Here is a 22,682-nt window from a genome sequence, read left to right on the forward strand (position 1 = left end):
CATTTTTAGACCAAAAACATTCCCATCATGACTTAATGACAGGTTCCAGGAAGTCTGGATGATAGTTTTTGTTTTAGAGATGAAATGACCATAAAAAAATAAAATATTCATGAACTGTTAAAAATGTGAATTTAGTCTGGTTCTCTTCAGGCCTACAAACAATGATTTTATTTCCAGAGGTAGTGGTAAAGACTACGATTAAACTAAGTCTTTGGTACTTTTCTGTCCATGAAACATTCATATAATAAATAAAGTAATAAATAAAGGTTTTCTCTGGCCCACAGCTGAAGGTGGACTAAAGTATTTTAGTCTGGTTCATAACGCTCCTGTGTTTTTAAATAAAGGTTTAGTTGTTTCCCTCCCTCTTTCCCTGATTCACGGGTTAACTTGTTTTCTAAATTGTTTTAATAAAAGGTGTTATATACCAGAATCATCATTTTTATCACACTGTCCTCTTTCCTTACCTCAGTCTAAGTCATAAGAGAAATTAACTTCAGATCGACCGGTTAGGGTTTTAATCTGAGCTGAAAATACGACAGGTTTTATTTAATTTGTTATTTAACCAGATAAAACCCATTGATGGAGATCTCTTTAACAAGGGTGACCTGGTCAGCAGCACACGTCATAAGAAAAATACAATTCAGAGACAGAATACAACATTAAGTTAAAATAAACAGTACTTCTGAAAGTGCATAGGTATTTGCAGATAGAGTGCTGTAAAATGACTTGCAGAAACAAAATTATAAACACAGGCACTGTTCCATGGTCTCACAATGTCTGTCATTTAAAGTGAAATGAATTCAGACAACTTCAGGTCAGTCTGGAGAGTATTCCATGCAGAGGGGGCAGCAAAACTGAACGCTTTTTCCCCAATCCAGTCCTGACACAAGGAACAAGCAGATGGACAGTGTTGCTAGAGCGCAAGGCACAGTGGCTTTCAGTTCTTTGAAGAAAAAGAGCACATAAATAAGGGGGAGCTAAGCTGAGAAGAGGCTTAAAAGGGGAGGTGGCCTCCCGAGCCATTAAAACATTTTTATTTCGACAAGGACATATAAGACTTCAGAAGAATAATGTTGATAATGTCCTTAATGAGCTGATTCCACAGCAATTATCAGCTGATTCAGCAGCAATTATCAGCTGATTCCACAGCAATTATCAGCTGATTCAGCAGCAATTATCAGCTGATTCCACAGCAATTATCAGCTGATTCCGCAGCAATTATCAGCTGATTCCGCAGCAATTATCAGCTGATTCCGCAGCAATTATCAGCTGATTCCGCAGCAATTATCAGCTGATTCCGCATCAATTATCAGCTGATTCCGCATCAATTATCAGCTGATTCTGCAACATTATCAGCTGATTCTGCAGCATTATCAGCTGATTCTGCAGCATTATCAGCTGATTCTGCAGCATTATCAGCTGATTCTGCAACATTATCAGCTGATTCTGCAGCATTATCAGCTGATTCTGCAGCATTATCAGCTGATTCTGCAGCAATTATCAGCTGATTCTGCAGCATTATCAGCTGATTCTGCAACATTATCAGCTGATTCTGCAGCATTATCAGCTGATTCTGCAGCAATTATCAGCTGATTCTGCAGCAATTATCAGCTGATTCTGCAGCATTATCAGCTGATTCTGCAACATTATCAGCTGATTCTGCAGCAAATATCAGCTGATTCTGCAGCAAATATCAGCTGATTCTGCATCAATTATCAGCTGATTCTGCATCAATTATCAGCTGATTCTGCAACATTATCAGCTGATTCTGTAGCAATTATCAGCTGATTCTGCAGCAATTATCAGCTGATTCTGCAGCAATTATCAGCTGATTCTGCATCAATTATCAGCTGATTCTGCATCAATTATCAGCTGATTCCGCAGCATTATCAGCTGATTCTGCAGCAATTATCAGCTGATTCTGCAGCAATTATCAGCTGATTCTGCATCAATTATCAGCTGATTCTGCAGCAATTATCAGCTGATTCTGCAGCAATTATCAGCTGATTCTGCATCAATTATCAGCTGATTCAGCAGCAATTATCAGCTGATTCTGCAGCAATTATCAGCTGATTCTGCATCAATTATCAGCTGATTCTGCATCAATTATCAGCTGATTCTGCATCAATTATCAGCTGATTCTGCATCAATTATCAGCTGATTCCGCAGCATTATCAGCTGATTCTGCAGCAATTATCAGCTGATTCTGCAGCATTATCAGCTGATTCTGCAGCAATTATCAGCTGACTCTGCAGCATTATCAGCTGATTCTGCAACATTATCAGCTGATTCTGCAGCATTATCAGCTGATTCTGCATCAATTATCAGCTGATTCTGCAGCATTATCAGCTGATTCTGCAGCATTATCAGCTGATTCTGCAGCAATTATCAGCTGATTCTGCAGCATTATCAGCTGATTCTGCAACATTATCAGCTGATTCTGCAGCATTATCAGCTGATTCTGCAGCAATTATCAGCTGATTCTGCAGCATTATCAGCTGATTCTGCAACATTATCAGCTGATTCTGCATCAATTATCAGCTGATTCTGCAGCAAATATCAGCTGATTCTGCATCAATTATCAGCTGATTCTGCATCAATTATCAGCTGATTCTGCAACATTATCAGCTGATTCTGTAGCAATTATCAGCTGATTCTGCAGCAATTATCAGCTGATTCTGCAGCAATTATCAGCTGATTCTGCATCAATTATCAGCTGATTCTGCATCAATTATCAGCTGATTCCGCAGCATTATCAGCTGATTCTGCAGCAATTATCAGCTGATTCTGCATCAATTATCAGCTGATTCTGCATCAATTATCAGCTGATTCTGCAGCAATTATCAGCTGATTCTGCAGCAATTATCAGCTGATTCTGCATCAATTATCAGCTGATTCTGCATCAATTATCAGCTGATTCTGCAGCAATTATCAGCTGATTCTGCATCAATTATCAGCTGATTCTGCATCAATTATCAGCTGATTCTGCATCAATTATCAGCTGATTCCGCAGCATTATCAGCTGATTCTGCAGCAATTATCAGCTGATTCTGCAGCATTATCAGCTGATTCTGCAGCAATTATCAGCTGACTCTGCAGCATTTTGTGCCAATATGCTTTGATGCATCCACATCTCAATCAAGCTGCTTTAGGCAGATGAATTTTACAGTGACTAAAGCAGCTCAAACATTAAACTTCAGAGACGTGTGGATATGTAAACCTGTGGGTTTAGCAGCTGAACTTTGATGAATGCATGGTTTCAGAGTTTTGATGAAATAATGCCTGATACCACAGTAAAGTGAAGTAGAACATGTAGTCCTTACTGTCCTTCAGGGTAGCCATGTTCCTGACCTGGACCCTGTAGAGACAGAGTTAGCATCAGTTAGCATCAGTTAGCACCAGCTCTAATCAGTGAGACATCGATAAATAATGCCAACATCGTTAGATTATAAAGAATGACGCATGCGCTGTGTTGATTTAACTCCAGGACTTCAACTATGACTCTAACTCTGCAGACACGCTAGCATGTGTTAGCATGTGTTAGCATGTGTTAGCATGTGTTAGCTCGGCTCTGACAGTTTAACTCTAGTTTAAGAGAAGTACAGTAGTTAAACTGATTAAACCAGAGTTATAACGTTGCACCAGTATAACCAGTCCTTTTGTAATCCAAGCCCTCTCTCTCTAAATCCCCGGATGTTAAATGTCAAACTAGTTAGCATTAGCATTCTCCGCTGTCATTCATTACCGTTAGCCTGTTAGCATGTCCTTCAGTGATTCCAGCCTCTACAGAAGAATAACCTCTGATTTATTAAACTCACAGATATAAAACATGTTAGTTAGTTAAATACTGACACAGGGAACCCCCGTAAACCCTCCAAATCTCTGAATCTTTACCATTGTGGAGAGAAAACCAGCGCGCTGCTCCGAGCCAACATGGTGACTATGAAGGTCAGACAGACCGGACTGAGCATGCGCGAATTTAGAGCAAGATGGCAGGATGACGGCTTCAAAGACTGAACAGAGATGTCGGAAAAGTTCCAGACAGACTTGAAGCCTTTGGACATGATGATCCTTTTCCATCATATAACATGGGGATAGTTTATTCAAGGAAACCCATCAATACAAACACGATGATCATAAAACGAGGGTGTAGTGTTGTTTTAGATAAACCCAGAATCTAATACATGACTCGGTTGTAATTGTACTCTATACTTTAAGAAATGTATTTTGGAAGTATTGAGTTTGATGTTAGTTTTCCATTATTATCGTTTATAATATTTGAAAAAACCTAAACACCTTTACCTAAGAATAGGTCCATCTGCTGTTTAGGCATAACCAATGGTCAGTCAACTTTACCACCAGTTTTTAAAGTTTTCAACGAGTCTTGAACGCACCTGCAATCCGCGCTTCGTTCTTACTATCGCGAGAGTTGGTCACGCTTCACGCGGAAGCTGTTGATGTTGTTAGCATGTCTCCATGACTTAGCCTCCGTTAGACCGGATTATTCTGATTTTTAACGTTCAAACCGCATCAGAATCCGGATTTAAAGGTTAATTTAGCTGGTCAGGATGGGTAAGGCAGACTTCCTGTCCCCTAAGGCCATAGCGAACCGGATCAAGTCTAAAGGACTCCAGAAACTCCGATGGTACTGTCAGATGTGTCAGAAACAGTGTCGAGACGAGGTAAGATAGAGCAAAATATCTATCAATAATCTATAAATATATAATTATTAAGGTAATATAGGGCTATAACCTAACCCTGTACCAGAATATTAACCCTTACTGCACTAATAACACTGAATATTAACTCACTAGTGCTGTCAGATAGAGCTAAATATCTATCAATAATCTATAAATATATAATTATTAAGGTAATATAGGGCTATAACCTAACCCTGTACCAGAATATTAACCCTTACTGCACTAATAACACTGAATATTAACTCACTAGTGCTGTCAGATAGAGCTAAATATCTATCAATAATCTATAAATATATAATTATTAAGGTAATATAGGGCTATAACCTAACCCTGTACAGAATATTAACCCTTACTGCACTAATAACACTGAATATTAACTCACTAGTGCTGTCAGATAGAGCTAAATATCTAATAATCTATAATGACATGAATCTGAGGCTTTAAACCCTGGACCGTCACTAACACTAACTCTACTGATGGATCAGGACTGTCAGGTGGACCAGACCTCTGTTTCTATTAAATACATGTCTGACTGAACCAGAACCACAATGCTGGATTTAGTCTGGGTCTAGGTCTGCTTTAGACCCTGATTATGGATTTTATCTGGGTCTGGGTCCTGGTGTAACCGGTCTAATGTGGTCTATGTGGGTCTGGGTCCTGGTGTAACCGGTCTAATGTGGTCTTTGTGCGTCTGGGTCCTGGTGTAACCGGTCTAATATGGTCTATGTGGGTCTGGGTCCTGGTGTAACCGGTCTAAAGTGGTCTATGTGGGTCTGGGTCCTGGTGTAACCGGTCTAATGTGGTCTATGTGGGTCTGGGTCCTGGTGTAACCGGTCTAATGTGGTCTATGTGGGTCTGGGTCCTGGTGTAACCGGTCTAATATGGTCTATGTGGGTCTGGGTCCTGGTGTAACCGGTCTAAAGTGGTCTATGTGGGTCTGGGTCCTGGTGTAACCGGTCTAATGTGGTCTATGTGGGTCTGGGTCCTGGTGTAACCGGTCTAATGTGGTCTATGTGGGTCTGGGTCCTGGTGTAACCGGTCTAATGTGGTCTATGTGGTCTGGGTCCTGGTGTAACCGGTCTAATGTGGTCTATGTGGGTCTGGGTCCTGGTGTAACCGGTCTTATGTGGTCTATGTGGGTCTGGGTCCTGGTGTAACCGGTCTAATGTGGTCTATGTGGGTCTGGGTCCTGGTGTAACCGGTCTAATGTGGTCTATGTGGGTCTGGGTCCTGGTGTAACCGGTCTAATGTGGTCTATGTGGGTCTGGGTCCTGGTGTAACCGGTCTAATGTGGTCTATGTGGGTCTGGGTCCTGGTGTAACCGGTCTAATGTGGTCTATGTGGGTCTGGGTCCTGGTGTAACCGGTCTTATGTGGTCTATGTGGGTCTGGGTCCTGGTGTAACCGGTCTAATGTGGTCTATGTGGGTCTGGGTCCTGGTGTAACCGGTCTTATGTGGTCTATGTGGGTCTGGGTCCTGGTGTAACCGGTCTAATGTGGTCTATGTGGGTCTGGGTCCTGGTGTAACCGGTCTTATGTGGTCTATGTGGGTCTGGGTCCTGGTGTAACCGGTCTTATGTGGTCTATGTGGGTCTGGGTCCTGGTGTAACCGGTCTAATGTGGTCTATGTGGGTCTGGGTCCTGGTGTAACTGGTCTAATGTGGTCTATGTGGGTCTGGGTCCTGGTGTAACCGGTCTAATGTGGTCTATGTGGGTCTGGGTCCTGGTGTAACCGGTCTAATGTGGTCTATGTGGGTCTGGGTCCTGGTGTAACTGGTCTAATGTGGTCTGTGTTTCTGTTTAACAGAATGGGTTTAAGTGCCACTGCATGTCAGAGTCTCATCAGAGACAGCTGCTCCTGGCCTCAGAAAACCCCAACAAGTTCATGGACTACTTCTCAGAGTGAGTTTGATTATTATTATTGATCATTGATTATTGGTTATTGATTATTATTATTGATTATTGTGAAGCTGTAATTTCTCAGGCTCAACAGTCAGGAAACAGAACTCTAATTTACCTTCTCCCAGCTTCCTGTGAACCATCCCTGGTCTCAGCCCTGTCTGCCTCTGCTTCTCTGTAGCTCAGATCCTGTCAGAGGGCCTCATCTTAGATCTACTATGTTAAAAGAGCTTCTAAATCTGCACTCATCCTTACATGTTTCACACTCTGACATGTCTAGTCAGCATTCTTGCACCCATTGCTCATCTTTCAGCCATACTATCAGTGTACAGACTGTAGAATTACCGACTAGGTGTTATATTTATGTTAATGTTTAATTTCTGCTCAGTGAGAGCAAAGATAACCAGAGTTACGTTCCTTGTTGAGTTAACATATTTGGACAATAAATCTGATTCTGAACAGTGATCTCCTTATTTCTGTTTTCTTCCTTTAGTGAGTTCAAAAGTGATTTCCTGGAGCTGCTCAGGAGACGTTTTGGTGAGTATTTGTTATTATTATTATTATTGTTGTTGTTGTTATTATTTTTATTATTATAAGTCCTCATTATTGCCATAATTATTATTATTGTTGTTGTTGTTGTTGTTGTTGTTGTTATTATTATAAGTCCTCATTCTTATTACATTTTTTTTGTTGTTATTGTTGTTCTAATTATTGTTATTAAATGGTCCAGATGTTTTCAGATGCTCCTGTTTTATAAAGGAAACCTTGTATTTTACAGTTTTTTTCCTGATCATAGCTGTTTTTATTTCAGACCACTCAGTTCTGATAAAACAGTAATAATGGTTGATAATGTTGAGGTAGTGGTGATGTGTTCTTGTGGTCATAACCAAAATTGAGACGTTAACCAAATATAATCAAACTAACAGACAATCAGAGTCATCCTGAAGGGCAGGGATGGATCCATCTGTGTTTTCTCCAGCTGTTTTTATTTGTTTCCATGATTATAGGAGGATAATGTCATTCATCACCCAGTATTATGATTGTTCATGAAAACATCAGAGATGTCTGATCAGTGTTTATAATGTTGACAACTATATTATTGACCAGCGTTGATCTGTTGCTTTCCTCCTGCAGGAACGAAGCGTGTGCACAACAACATCGTCTACAACGAGTACATCAGCGACAGAGAGCACGTCCACATGAACTCCACGCAGTGGGAGACACTCACAGACTTCACTAAGTGGCTGGGCAGGGAAGGTACTAAATAATAATCTTTAATAATAATAATAATAATAATGATAATTATTAAAACAAGTGGCTGGGCAGGGAAGGTACTAAATAATAATCTTTAATAATAATAATAATCCTGATAATAATTATTATTATTAGAATAAAGCAAGTGGCTGGGCAGGGAAGGTAAACATGAGGTGATGGGATGCATGAATATGTGGTCAGTTATTAATATAATTATAATTTTGTCTTTGTCTCTACACCTTATCTCTAACCACATGTTGCTTGTCCTGGTAGGAGATGTTTCCAGTAAATTGTCCCAAACTCTATAAATCTGTTTTTACTCCCTGTTGATGAATATCCTTCCTGTCTCTTTATGAACCTCATAGGTTTCTCTGCAGCCGTCCAGACCAGTCCTGCTGGCTGAGATGGTTCCAGGACTAAAGTCTAGGGGCTGGGATTGATCAGAGGTTAAATCTGTAACCCGTTATGTCTGCAGGTCTCTGTAAAGTTGACGAGACGCCTAAAGGCTGGTACATCCAGTACATCGACCGTGACCCCGAGACCATCCGCCGTCAGGAGGAGCAGGCCAGGAAGAAGAAACAGGAGCTGGACGACGAGGAGCGGAGCGCCAAGTTCATAGAGGAGCAGGTCCGCCGAGGCCGAGACGGCAAGGAGACGGACGTGAGTTACTGTAGTACAGCTCTGAGAACTATTAATCAATACTGATGAATATCAATAATGACTGATGGGATAAAATATACACTTACTAAAAAAGAATTGATCCCCCTGGATGGTTTACCCTTTTATTGATTTATTAATCAGCCAGGGTCCAAATGGTTTGGTGTCTAACAACAACATGACAGAAAACCTGTTAATGTGAAACTAAGAACAGATTTCTAGAACTAATGTCACTGACTCTGTTTATCCCGGTTATGAGTCTGTCCCGGGTATGAGTCTGTCCCGGTTATGAGTCTGTCCCGGTTATGAGTCTGTCCCGGGTATGAGTCTGTCCCGGGTATGAGTCTGTCCCGGGTATGAGTCTGTCCCGGTTATGAGTCTGTCCCGGTTATGAGTCTGTCCCGGGTATGAGTCTGTCCCGGTTATGAGTCTGTCCCGGTTATGAGTCTGTCCCGGGTATGAGTCTGTCCCGGGTATGAGTCTGTCCCGGTTATGAGTCTGTCCCGGTTATGAGTCTGTCCCGGTTATGAGTCTGTCCCGGGTCTGAGTCTGTCCCGGGTATGAGTCTGTCCCGGGTATGAGTCTGTCCCGGTTATGAGTCTGTCCCGGTTATGAGTCTGTCCCGGGTATGAGTCTGTCCCGGGTATGAGTCTGTCCCGGTTATGAGTCTGTCCCGGTTATGAGTCTGTCCCGGGTATGAGTCTGTCCCGGGTATGAGTCTGTCCCGGTTATGAGTCTGTCCCGGTTATGAGTCTGTCCCGGGTCTGAGTCTGTCCCGGTTGTGAGTCTGTCCCGGTTGTTAGTCTGTCCCGGTTATGAGTCTGTCCCGGTTGTGAGTCTGTCCCGGTTATGAGTCTGTCCCGGGTATGAGTCTGTCCCGGTTATGAGTCTGTCCCGGTTATGAGTCTGTCCCGGGTATGAGTCTGTCCCGGTTATGTGTCTGTCCCGGGTATGAGTCTGTCCCGGGTATGAGTCTGTCCCGGGTATGAGTCTGTCCCGGTTATGAGTCTGTCCCGGTTATGAGTCTGTCCCGGTTATGAGTCTGTCCCGGTTATGAGTCTGTCCCGGTTGTTAGTCTGTCCCGGTTATGAGTCTGTCCCGGTTGTGAGTCTGTCCCGGTTATGAGTCTGTCCCGGTTGTGAGTCTGTCCCGGTTGTGAGTCTGTCCCGGTTGTGAGTCTGTCCCGGTTATGAGTCTGTCCCAGGTATGAGTCTGTCCCGGTTATGAGTCTGTCCCGGTTGTGAGTCTGTCCCGGTTGTGAGTCTGTCCCGGTTGTGAGTCTGTCTCAACCGTGACGGTGACGAGTCAGCATACAGACAGGAAGTGGACCAGCTGGTTCTCTGGAGCAGTCAGAACCACCTGGGGCTGAACCGGGGCTGTGGAGATGACGGTGGACTTTAGGAGATTCCCCAGCCCCCCACATAGACTCCATCAGGAGACAGGCCCAGCAGAGCTTGTTGTTCCTGCCCCAGGAGCTGCTGATCACCTTCTACACCGCCATCATTCAGTCTGTTCTCTGCACCTCCATCACCGTCTGGTCTGGGTCTTCCTCCAGACTGGACAGGAACAGACTGTTACGGACAATAAGGACTGCAGAGAAAATCAGTGGGGCAGACCTGCCCTACATCCAGGACTTCTACAGGTCCAGGGACAGGAAACAGGCAGGACATATCTCTGCAGATCCCTCACACCCCACACACAAACTGTTCAAGCTCCTCCCCTCAGGATGCCGCTACAGAGAACTGTACGCCAAAACCAGCTGACACAGAGCGCCAAAAACCAAACTGAGGAATAACCATGAACTACTCCTCACTCTACTGTGGATAACTGTATTTATTTCATTTATGATAACCTATTACTAATCTTAATCACCATTCCCACTGTGGAGCACTGTGGCGGCAGCATCATGCTATGGGGATGCTTCTCAGCAGCTGACCCTGGTTTAAAGAAAACAAGGAGAATGTTCTAGAGAGGCCGAGTCGAAGCCCAGACCTCAGCCCTATAGAGGATTAGTGTCTGGACTTTAAAGGTCTGTTCAGTCCTGATCCCTGATCAACCTGACAGAGCTTGATCAGTTTATCAAAGAAGAATGGAGTAAGACTCAGAGCTGAGACTGAGACCTATTCACACAGACTCAGAGAGACTGAGACCTATTCACACAGACTCAGAGCTGAGACTGAGACCTATCCACACAGACTCAGAGAGACTGAGACCTATTCACACAGACTCAGAGAGACTGAGACCTATTCACACAGACTCAGAGAGACTGAGACCTATTCACACAGACTCAGAGAGACTGAGACCTATTCACACAGACTCAGAGAGACTGAGACCTATCCACACAGACTCAGAGACTGAGACCTATCCACACAGACTCAGAGCTGAGACTGAGACCTATTCACACAGACTCAGAGCTGAGACTGAGACCTATCCACACAGACTCAGAGCTGAGACTGAGACCTATCCACACAGATTCAGAGACTGAGACCTATCCACACAGACCCAGAGAGACTGAGACTGCAGGCAGAGGAGACTCTACTACAGACTGACTAGAAGGAGGAATATTTATGCACTCACTGATTTATATTACAGATTTTTATTATCTTAAACATCCATGGGGGTCAGTACTTTAGATGAGCTGTAGACAACCTTGAGGGATTATTGATAATACTGATAACTTGTAATAAAGATCAATAATCAGTTATATTGACGGTGATGTTCTTGTCCTGTAGGAGACTCCGGTCTACACGGAGCTGAAACGTGAGAGTGAAGAAGAGAAAGGTTGGTCATAATTCTTTAGAGAGAAACTTCTGATATAAGAAGACCCTACATCTACAGAGTTAATGTTCCTCTCTCTCGTCTTCCTGAGCTCAGACACTTATTGATGAGATTGATCCTGGTATCTTCCTCTACAGTGGCCTTCAACCTGGGAGCTTCCTCATCCCTGGCCGGTCCATCTAAATCCAGGTAGGTCTGATCCCGTGGTTACTTCCTGGTCACCTGGTTTTAGGTGTTTTATCTGTTAATCTGATGGTGTCTGACATCCTCGTAGCTCCGCCCTCAGCTCCAGCGCTCTCAGAGCTCCACCCACCAAGAGGAAAGAGCCGTCATCATCGGGTTCAGACTTTAGGACAGAGAAGAAGAAGAAATCAGCTCTGGAGGAAATCAAAGAGGTCACATGATGTTTACTTCCTGTTATCTCTCATTGGCTCATATCTTGAAACAGAAATTACATTCTCAAAATAACATGGACAAATCTCCAAACCACTTAGCAATTGTTCACAACAGAATTGAATTTCTTCGTCATTTCATCAAATTGCAAATGTCTTAGTACATGTCTCAATGTCTCAGTTCATATTTGCAAATGATTAAGTACAGATAGCCTGCATTTAGCACAATTTCCAAGTGAATAGATCTTGTTAAACTAAACTGATTGTTGACTTTTCAGTCTAACCGTTGTTCTCTCCAAAACATGTCAAACAGCATCATTTCGTTGTAGAAGTCATGACATGCACTATAGTCTGTTCAATTGTCAAATTTAGTCAAGAACATACAGTAAAACCATGAATACCATACAGGACTCTGGTTCACTCATCCAAGGATGGTCATGGTGTTCCTACCACCTTACTCTCCTTTCCTCAGTCTTATTGAGGAGTTTTTCTCTGCTTGGAGGTGGAGAGCATGTGAGCATCAGGCTAAAAATCAGAGGTCCCTGCTCCATGCAATGAACGCTGCGTGTGAAGATATTACAGGTGATCAGTGTAGGGGATGGTTGCGACATTCACACCGTTTCTTCCCTTGTTGCATCGCAAGGGAGAATATACGCTGTGGGTGGATGAAAATCTGTGGCCAGACAGACAGCAGCGTGAGGACGGCCAGTGGAGGGAGGGTGAGGACAGCGGCCGGGAGAGGAAGGGTGAGGAGAGCGACCAGGAGAGGGAGGGTGAGGACAGTGGCCGGGAGAGGGAGGGTGAGGAGGGCGACCAGGAGAGGGAGGGTGAGGACAGTGGCCGGGAGAGGGAGGGTGAGGAGGGTGACCAGGAGAGGGAGGGTGAGGAGAGCGGCCAGGAGAGGAAGGGTGAGGAGAGCGGCCGGGAGAGGGAGGGTGAGGACAGCGGCCGGGAGAGGGAGGGTGAGGAGGGCAACCAGGAGAGGGAGGGTGAGGACAGTGGCCGGGAGAGGAAGGGTGAGGAGAGCGACCAGGAGAGGAAGGGTGAGGAGAGCGACCAGGAGAGGAAGGGTGAGGAGAGCGACCAGGAGAGGGAGGGTGAGGAGAGCGGCCGGGAGAGGGAGGGTGAGGAGAGCGACCCGGAGAGGGAGGGTGAGGAGAGCGGCCGGGAGAGGGAGGATGAGGACAGCGGCCGGGAGAGGAAGGGTGAGGAGAGCGACCAGGAGAGGAAGGGTGAGGACAGCGGCCGGGAGAGGAAGGGTGAGGAGAGCGACCAGGAGAGGGAGGGTGAGGACAGAGGCCGGGAGAGGAAGGGTGAGGAGAGCGACCAGGAGAGGGAGGGTGAGGACAGCGGCCAGGAGAGGGAGGGTGAGGAGAGCGGCCAGGAGAGGGAGGGTGAGGAGAGCGACCAGGAGAGGGAGGGTGAGGACAGTGGCCGGGAGAGGGAGGGTGAGGAGGGCGACCAGGAGAGGGAGGGTGAGGAGAGCGGCCAGGAGAGGAAGGGTGAGGAGAGCGGCCGGGAGAGGGAGGGTGAGGACAGTGGCCGGGAGAGGGAGGGTGAGGAGAGCGACCAGGAGAGGGAGGGTGAGGAGAGCGGCCAGGAGAGGAAGGGTGAGGACAGCGGCCGGGAGAGGGAGGGTGAGGAGGGCAACCAGGAGAGGGAGGGTGAGGATAGTGGCCGGGAGAGGAAGGGTGAGGAGAGCGACCAGGAGAGGTAGGGTGAGGAGAGCGTCCAGGAGAGGCAGGGGGCGGAGAGCGGCCCGGCGCGGGAGGGGGAGGCGAGCGGCCGGGAGAGGGAGGGTGAGGAGAGCGACCAGGAGAGGAAGGGTGAGGAGAGCGACCAGGAGAGGGAGGGTGAGGAGAGCGGCCGGGAGAGGGAGGATGAGGACAGCGGCCGGGAGAGGAAGGGTGAGGAGAGCGACCAGGAGAGGGAGGGTGAGGACAGTGGCCGGGAGAGGAAGGGTGAGTAGAGCGACCAGGAGAGGGAGGGTGAGGACAGTGGCCGGGAGAGGAAGGGTGAGGAGAGCGACCAGGAGATGGAGGGTGAGGAGAGCGACCAGGAGAGGGAGGGTGAGGGCAGCGGCCAGTGAAAAGTGTTAGTTGTGAAACTCCAGCTTTATTTACAGCACTGTAGGCTACATATAATTTTCCTTGTTTTTTGTTTATGTGTTTATATTGCAGAATGTTACGCTTTCTAAATTTTCTTTTTACTCTGTATGGAAGTTACTTACAGTAATGTATGTGAATACAACGTTACAGTTTCCTTGGCAGTATGAGTGCGATGTGTGATGTCAAACCTTGAAGGATACTCATACTGTGAAGTCCTATTGTTTCGTTTGTTTGTTTTTTTCAGTTTTATACACAATTTTATTCTGTTAGCTAGACAAAAAACAACTAGCACAGTAACCACTGTCAATGAAGGACTGGGCTAAGAGTGAGAGGTGGACATGAGGGATATTTCAGTGGTCATCTGCCATAGAGACAAAACATCTAAACATTTTCACTTGCAGTGCTTACACAATGCTAAAGGGACAATGTATTTTGGGGGCACTGACTATTTATATGAGAATAGAATTTAGTTTTGACAAATGATCTTAGATTTTTGAGAATGTAATTTCTGTTTGGAGAAATGAGCCAAACCAGTGGAGAAAAACTGTAATTAAAGGGATTGGTTATTGATTACTGAATAATTAAAGTGATTGATTATTGATTACTAGATAACTAAAGTGATTGATTACTGATTATAAGATAAGATAACCCTTTATTAGTCCTGCAAGGGGAAATTCCAAGTTATTGTCCAATTATTGGCTGATTAAAGTAATTGATTATGATTTTTGGATAATTTAAGTGATTGATTATTGATAACTGGATAGTGAAAGTGAATGGTTATTGATTTCTGGATATATAAAGTGATTGATTATTGATTGACCAGATGGAGGAGAAGAGGAAGATGAAGCAGTCAGTGAGAACAGATTACTGGCTGCAGCCCAACGTCGTGGTCAAAGTGGTCACCAAGAGACTGGGGGAGAAGTACCACAAGAAGAAGGCCGTCGTCATGGTAACCACGCTGCATTTTTATTGAGGCTGATTTAATCTAATTTAATTTATGATTTCTTGATCAAGAAAACCTCTCTGAGACTAATAATCTGATTCATCAGCCCCCTGGTCCAGACAGCTGCATGTTCAATAAAGTTAGATATAAAACTGTAAAATAACTATCAGATACATCCTGATCGATCACTCTCCAACACCGTCAGATACATCCTGATCAATCACTCTCCAACACCGTCAGATACATCCTGATCAATCACTCTCCAACACCGTCAGATACATCCTGATCAATCACTCTCCAACACCATCAGATACATCCTGATCAATCACTCTCCAACACCGTCAGTAATCTGACATTAGAAAGATTTAAAGAGAGTGGAGATACAGAGCTAGGAACCCTCTATGATCATTGTTGTTGCTCTCGTTTTAGGAAGTCAGAGATAAATACGGAGCAGTGGTGAAGATGATCGACTCTGGAGACAAACTCAAACTGGACCAGAACCATGTGGAGACGGTCATACCTGCACCAGGTGAGATATTAACATCCTGGATAAGGATTATGGGAACCCTCTGAGACACTGGAGGACTGTTTGAGACACTGACAGACCCTCTGAGACACTGACAGACCCTCTGAGACACTGACAGACCCACTGAGACACTGACGACCCTCTGAGACACTGACGGACCCTCTGAGACACTGACGGATCCTCTGAGACACTGACGGACCCTCTGAGACACTGACAGATCCCCTGAGGCACTGATGGACCTTTGAGACACTGACAGACCCCCTGAGACACTGATGGACCCTCTGAGACACTGACAGATCCTCTGAGACACTGATGGTCCCTCTGAGACACTGATGGACCCTCTAAGTCTCTGAGACACTGACGGACCCTCTGAGACACTGACGGACCCTCTGAGACACTGATGGATCCTCTGAGACACCGACAGACCCTCTGAGACACTGACAGATCCTCTGAGACAATGACGGATCTTCTGAGACACTGACGGATGCTCTGAGACACTGACAGATCCTCTGAGACACTGACGGATCCTCTAAGACACTGACGGATCCTCTGAGACACTGACGGACCCTCTGAGACACTGACAGACCCTCTGAGACACTGACGGACCCTCTGAGACACTGACGGATCCTCTGAGACACTGACAGACCCTCTGAGACACTGACAGATCCCCTGAGGCACTGATGGACCTTCTGAGACACTGACAGACTGTATGAGACACTGACGGATCCTTTGAGACACTGACAGACTGTCTGAGACACTGACGGATCCTCTGAGACACTGACGGATCCTCTAAGACACTGACGGATCCTCTAGAACACTGACGGATCCTCTGAGACACTGAAAGATCCCCTGAGACACTGATAGACCCTCTGAGACACTGACAGACCCTCTGAGACACTGACGGATCCTCTGAGACACTGACAGACCCTTTGAGACACTGACGGATCCTCTGAGACACTGACGGACCCTCTGAGACACTGACAGATCCTCTGAGACACTGACAGATCCTCTGAGACACTGACAGACCCTCTGAGACACTGACAGATCCTCTGAGACACTGATAGATCCTCTGAGACACTGACAGACCCCCTGAGACACTGATGGACCCTCTGAGACACTGACAGATCCTCTGAGACACTGACGGACCCTCTGAGACACTGACAGACTGTCTGAGACACTGACGGATCCTCTGAGACACTGTCAGACTGTCTGAGACACTGATGGACCCTCTGAGACACTGACAGATCCTCTGAGACACTGACGGACCCTCTGAGACACTGACAGACTGTCTGAGACACTGACGGATCCTCTGAGACACTGTCAGACTGTCTGAGACACTGACGGATCCTCTGAGACACTGACGGATCCTCTGAGACACTGACGGATCCTCTGAGACACTGATAGACCCTCTGAGACACTGACAGATCCTCTGAGACACTGACGGATCTTCTGAGACACTGACAGACCCTTTGAGACACTGACGGATCCTCTGAGACACTGACGGACCCTCTGAGACACCGACAGACCCCCTGAGACACTGACAGATCACCTGAGACACTGATGGACCTTTGAGACACTGATGGATCCTCTGAGACACTGACAGATCCTCTAAGACACTGATGGATCCTCTGAGACACTGACGGGCCCTCTGAGACACAGGAGGACTGTTTGAGACACTGACAGACCCTCTGAGACACTGATTGACCCTCTGAGACACTGACGGAACTTCTGAGACACTGATGGATCCTCTGAGACACTGACGGATCCTCTGAGACGCTACAAGACCCTCTGAGACACTGACAGATCCTCTGAGACACTGACGGATCCTCTAAGACACTGACGGATCCTCTGAGACACTGACAGGCCCTCTGAGACACTGACGGACCCTCTGAGACACTGACAGATCCTCTGAGACACTGACAGACCGTCTGAGACACTGACGGATCCTCTGAGACACTTACGAATCCTCTGAAACACTGGCAGATCCTCTGAGACACTGACGAATCCTCTTAGACACTGACGGATCCTCTAAGACACTGACGGATCCTCTGAGACACTGACAGATCCTCTGAGACGCTATTAGACCCTCTGAGACACTGACAGACCCTCTGAGACACTGACAGTTCCTCTGAGACACTGACTGACCCTCTGAGACACTGACGGACCCTCTGAGACACTGACAGACCCTCTGAGACACTGGAGGACTGTTTGAGACACTGACAGACCCTCTGAGACACTGACGGATCCTCTGAGACACTGACGGACATTTGAGACACTGACGGACCCTCTGAGACACTGACAGATCCTCTGAGACACTGACAGACCGTCTGAGACACTGACGGATCCTCTGAGACACTGACGGATCCTCTGAGACACTTACGGATCCTCTAAGACACTGACAGATCCTCTAGAACACTGACGGATCCTCTGAGACACTGAAAGATCCCCTGAGACACTGATAGACCCTCTGAGACACTGACAGACCCTCTGAGACACTGACGGATCCTCTGAGACACTGACAGACCCTTTGAGACACTGACGGATCCTCTGAGACACTGACGGACCCTCTGAGACACTGACAGATCCTCTGAGACACTGACAGATCCTCTGAGACACTGACGGACCCTCTGAGACACTGACAGACCCTCTGAGACACTGATAGATCCTCTGAGACACTGACAGACCCCCTGAGACACTGATGGACCCTCTGAGACACTGACAGATCCTCTGAGACACTGACGGACCCTCTGAGACACTGACAGACTGTCTGAGACACTGACGGATCCTCTGAGACACTGTCAGACTGTCTGAGACACTGACGGATCCTCTGAGACACTGACGGATCCTCTGAGACACTGACGGATCCTCTGAGACACTGATAGACCCTCTGAGACACTGACAGATCCTCTGAGACACTGACGGATCTTCTGAGACACTGACAGACCCTTTGAGACACTGACGGATCCTCTGAGACACTGACGGACCCTCTGAGACACCGACAGACCCCCTGAGACACTGACAGATCACCTGAGACACTGATGGACCTTTGAGACACTGATGGATCCTCTGAGACACTGACAGATCCTCTAAGACACTGAGGGATCCTCTGAGACACTGACGGGCCCTCTGAGACACAGGAGGACTGTTTGAGACACTGACAGACCCTCTGAGACACTGATTGACCCTCTGAGACACTGACGGAACTTCTGAGACACTGATGGATCCTCTGAGACACTGACGGATCCTCTGAGACGCTACAAGACCCTCTGAGACACTGACAGATCCTCTGAGACACTGACGGATCCTCTAAGACACTGACGGATCCTCTGAGACACTGACAGGCCCTCTGAGACACTGACGGACCCTCTGAGACACTGACAGATCCTCTGAGACACTGACAGACCGTCTGAGACACTGACGGATCCTCTGAGACACTTACGAATCCTCTGAAACACTGGCAGATCCTCTGAGACACTGACGAATCCTCTAAGACACTGACGGATCCTCTAAGACACTGACGGATCCTCTGAGACACTGACAGATCCTCTGAGACGCTATTAGACCCTCTGAGACACTGACAGACCCTCTGAGACACTGACAGTTCCTCTGAGACACTGACTGACCCTCTGAGACACTGACGGACCCTCTGAGACACTGACAGACCCTCTGAGACACTGGAGGACTGTTTGAGACACTGACAGACCCTCTGAGACACTGACGGATCCTCTGAGACACTGACGGACATTTGAGACACTGACGGACCCTCTGAGACACTGACAGATCCTCTGAGACACTGACAGACCGTCTGAGACACTGACGGATCCTCTGAGACACTGACGGATCCTCTGAGACACTTACGGATCCTCTAAGACACTGACAGATCCTCTAGAACACTGACGGATCCTCTGAGACACTGAAAGATCCCCTGAGACACTGATAGACCCTCTGAGACACTGACAGACCCTCTGAGACACTGACGGATCCTCTGAGACACTGACAGACCCTTTGAGACACTGACGGATCCTCTGAGACACTGACGGACCCTCTGAGACACTGACAGATCCTCTGAGACACTGACAGATCCTCTGAGACACTGACGGACCCTCTGAGACACTGACAGACCCTCTGAGACACTGACGGATCCTCTGAGACACTGACAGACCCTCTGAGACATTGACGGATCTTCTGAGACACTGACGAACCCTCTGATACTGAGTTCTCTACAACAGGACGTCCTACAGATGATCAATGAAGACTGAACAGGTTTTCTTTTTTAGTCATTATGGATTCTTCATTAGTTATACATACCCTTACCCAGACTCTGGTTCATGCTTCCCTTTTTTCTCTTTAGGTTCACGTGTAAAGGTGTTAATTCTGTCCTCTCTCTTCCCCCAGGTAAACGAGTTCTGATCCTTAACGGTCCCTACAGAGACACAGAGGCGGTCCTTGAGGGGATAGACGAAAAAAACTTCAGCGCTTCACTCATGCTCGACTCCGTAAGTCGCTGACATGTCGTTCTAAAGTGTTTCATATTTATTCTGACAGCACTTCCTCTAAAGTGTTTTCCATCCACTTTAATGTCACCTGTACTCGTCATGAACTCTGCTGTGGGTAAAGTCTGTCTGTCTCTGTGGTTTTCAGGGTCAGCTGAGAGGAAAGAGGGTTGATATTGCCTATGAGGATTTCTCCAAACTGGCGTAAAGCTCAGACCTTCATGATTAAATCTCAGGAAGCCCCTCAGCTCAACGATTCTTCTGTCTGACTTTACTTCCTTTAGATTTATGAGGACTTTACTGCATTTCCCAGGATGCAACACTTTGTCTGGACTATACTAAGTTTCCCATGATGCAGCACGTTTATATAGACTTTACTACATTTCCCAGAGTTCTGCAGCAGTGAGGAATGACAGACACTGAGGATTGAAATGTTTTTTATTTTTGTTAATTTTATTAGTAGGTTTTGATGTACATTTTCTCCAAATAAATCAAATAAACTGGCAGTGAATTGTGATGATGTTTGGAAATAAAAACTTCAGTATTGATTATCTTATCAGAAACTGAAAACAGGAAATGAAGTCGTCACAGCTTCCTGTTTTTATGGTTAATGTGAAATAGGATGACTAGCAGCAGCAAATGGTCCGAACACTTCTTGGAGAATGCTCAGTGCATCTGCAGGAAGCTGTTGAGGTTGGGGACGATGTAGTCGGTGTAGTGTCCGTCTATGAAGCCCTTCCCGCTGTTATGAACAAACCAGCAGTAAACATTGGAGCCATGCTTCGTATCAAGGCGGTAATCCTTCTGCCAGCCCCTGGAACAGAGAAACGCTGAGTCATTAACATTAACACAGAAAAGCTGAGTCATTAACATTAACACAGAAAAGCTGAGTCATTAACATTAACACAGAAAAGCTGAGTCATTAACATTAACAGAGAAACGCTGAGTCATTAACATTAACACAGAAAAGCTGAGTCATCAACAAAAACACAGAAACGCTGAGTCATTAACATTAACACAGAAACGCTGAGTCATTAACATTAACACAGAAACGCTGAGTCATTAACATTTACACAGAAAAGCTGAGTCATTAACATAAACACGGAAACGCTGTCATTAACATTAACACAGAAACGATGAGTCATTAACATTAACACAGAAACGTTGAGTCATTAACACAGAAACGCTGAGTCATTAACATTAACACAGAAACGCTGAGTCATTAACATTAACACAGAAACGTTGAGTCATTAACATTAACACAGAAACGATGAGTCATTAACATTAACACAGAAACGATGAGTCATTAACATTAACACAGAAACGTTGAGTCATTAACATTAACACAGAAACGCTGAGTCATTAACATTAACACAGAAACGATGAGTCATTAACATTAACACAGAAACGATGAGTCATTAACATTAACACAGAAACGTTGAGTCATTAACATTAACACAGAAACGTTGAGTCATTAACATTAACACAGAAAAGCTGAGTCATTAACATTAACACAGAAAAGCTGAGTCATTAACATTAACACAGAAAAGCTGAGTCATTAACATTAACAGAAACGCTGAGTCATTAACATTAACAGAGAAACGCTGAGTCATTAACATTAACACAGAAAAGCTGAGTCATCAACAAAAACACAGAAACGCTGAGTCATTAACATTAACACAGAAAAGATGAGTCATTAACATTAACACAGAAACGCTGAGTCATTAACATTAACACAGAAAAGCTGAGTCATTAACATTAACACAGAAACGCTGAGTCATTAACATTAACACAGAAAAGCTGAGTCATTAACATAAACACAGAAACGCTGTCATTAACATTAACACAGAAACGCTGAGTCATTAACATTAACACAGAAACGCTGAGTCATTAACATTAACACAGAAACGCTGTCATTAACATTAACAGAAACATTGAGTCATTAACATTAACACAGAAACGCTGAGTCATTAACATTAACACAGAAACACTGAGTCATTAACATTAACACAGAAACGCTGTCATTAACATTAACACAGAAACGCTGTCATTAACATTAACACAGAAACGCTGTCATTAACATTAACAGAAACATTGAGTCATTAACATTAACACAGAAACGCTGAGTCATTAACATTAACACAGAAAGGCTGAGTCATTAAAATTAACACAGAAACGCTGTCATTAACATTAACACAGAAACGCTGTCATTAACATTAACACAGAAACGCTGTCATTAACATTAACAGAAACATTGAGTCATTAACATTAACACAGAAACGCTGAGTCATTAACATTAACACAGAAACGCTGAGTCATTAACATTAACATAGAAACGCTGTCATTAACATTAACACAGAAACGCTGAGTCATTAACATTAACACAGAAAAGCTGAGTCATTAACATTAACAGAAACGCTGAGTCATTAACATTAACACAGAAACACTGAGTCATTAACATTAACACAGAAGCGTTGAGTCATTAACATTAACACAGAAACGCTGAGTCATTAACAATAACACAGAAAAGCTGAGTCATTAACATTAACAGAAACGCTGAGTCATTAACATTAACACAGAAACGCTGAGTCATTAACATTAACACAGAAACGCTGAGTCATTAACATTAACACAGAAACGCTGAGTCATTAACATTAACAGAAACGCTGAGTCATTAACATAAACACAGAAAAGCTGAGTCATTAACATTAACACAGAAACGCTGAGTCATTAACATTAACACAGAAAAGCTGAGTCATTAACATTAACAGAGAAAAGCTGAGTCATTAACATTAACAGAGAAACGCTGAGTTATTAACATTAACACAGAAAAGCTGAGTCATCAACAAAAACACAGAAACGCTGAGTCATTAACATTAACACAGAAAAGCTGAGTCATTAATATTAACAGAAAAGCTGAGTCATTAACAAAA

At 45.2% G+C, this 22,682-nt stretch overlaps 3 protein-coding genes across 5 annotated transcripts in view; 1 reads left to right on the plus strand and 2 right to left on the minus strand.

The window, feature by feature from the left end:
• The window catches only part of atp5f1c (ATP synthase F1 subunit gamma), a 21,432-nt gene extending 17,442 nt beyond the window's left edge, over positions 1–3,990 (minus strand). For both annotated transcript variants that reach the window (XM_041781299.1, XM_041781300.1), the window contains exons 1-2: positions 3,895–3,990; positions 3,324–3,358 (exon numbers count right to left, since the gene is read on the minus strand). In XM_041781299.1, the coding sequence (XP_041637233.1) occupies positions 3,324–3,358; positions 3,895–3,971 (112 nt within the window). In that variant the 5' untranslated portion in view covers positions 3,972–3,990. The remainder of the gene's footprint in view (positions 1–3,323; positions 3,359–3,894) is intronic.
• A 450-nt stretch (positions 3,991–4,440) lies between these two features.
• Positions 4,441–20,039, plus strand: kin (Kin17 DNA and RNA binding protein). 2 transcript variants are annotated; one of them, XM_041780868.1, is made up of 12 exons: positions 4,441–4,682; positions 6,507–6,601; positions 7,092–7,135; positions 7,733–7,855; positions 8,328–8,512; positions 11,242–11,290; positions 11,425–11,476; positions 11,562–11,682; positions 14,611–14,736; positions 15,160–15,259; positions 19,652–19,752; positions 19,898–20,039. In XM_041780868.1, exons 1-12 carry the CDS (start codon positions 4,569–4,571, stop codon positions 19,955–19,957), a joined length of 1,170 nt encoding a protein of 389 aa, XP_041636802.1. In that variant the 5' UTR covers positions 4,441–4,568; the 3' UTR covers positions 19,958–20,039. The 2 variants fall into 2 exon arrangements, with proteins under 2 accessions (XP_041636802.1, XP_041636803.1); XM_041780869.1 differs by having other exon boundaries at positions 11,574–11,682.
• Positions 20,040–20,169: 130 nt separating this feature from the next.
• The window catches only part of itih2 (inter-alpha-trypsin inhibitor heavy chain 2), a 48,276-nt gene continuing 45,763 nt past the window's right edge, over positions 20,170–22,682 (minus strand). The window contains exon 21 of the mRNA XM_041780867.1: positions 20,170–20,563. Coding sequence (XP_041636801.1) covers positions 20,416–20,563 — 148 coding nt within the window. The 3' untranslated portion in view covers positions 20,170–20,415. The remainder of the gene's footprint in view (positions 20,564–22,682) is intronic.

This window comes from Cheilinus undulatus, linkage group 23 (assembly GCF_018320785.1).
Source record: "Cheilinus undulatus linkage group 23, ASM1832078v1, whole genome shotgun sequence".
Taxonomy (NCBI): Eukaryota; Metazoa; Chordata; class Actinopteri; order Labriformes; family Labridae; genus Cheilinus; species Cheilinus undulatus.

Excerpts from the sequence above, each read along its gene's own strand:
- kin (XM_041780868.1), top strand. The coding sequence starts at position 4,569 with ATGGGTAAGGCAGACTTCCTGTCCCCTAAGGCCATAGCGAACCGGATC. Across the intron at positions 4,683-6,506 it reads AGAAACAGTGTCGAGACGAG|AATGGGTTTAAGTGCCACTG; the intron begins GTAAGATAGAGC and ends TCTGTTTAACAG. Across the intron at positions 11,477-11,561 it reads GCCGGTCCATCTAAATCCAG|CTCCGCCCTCAGCTCCAGCG; the intron begins GTAGGTCTGATC and ends ACATCCTCGTAG.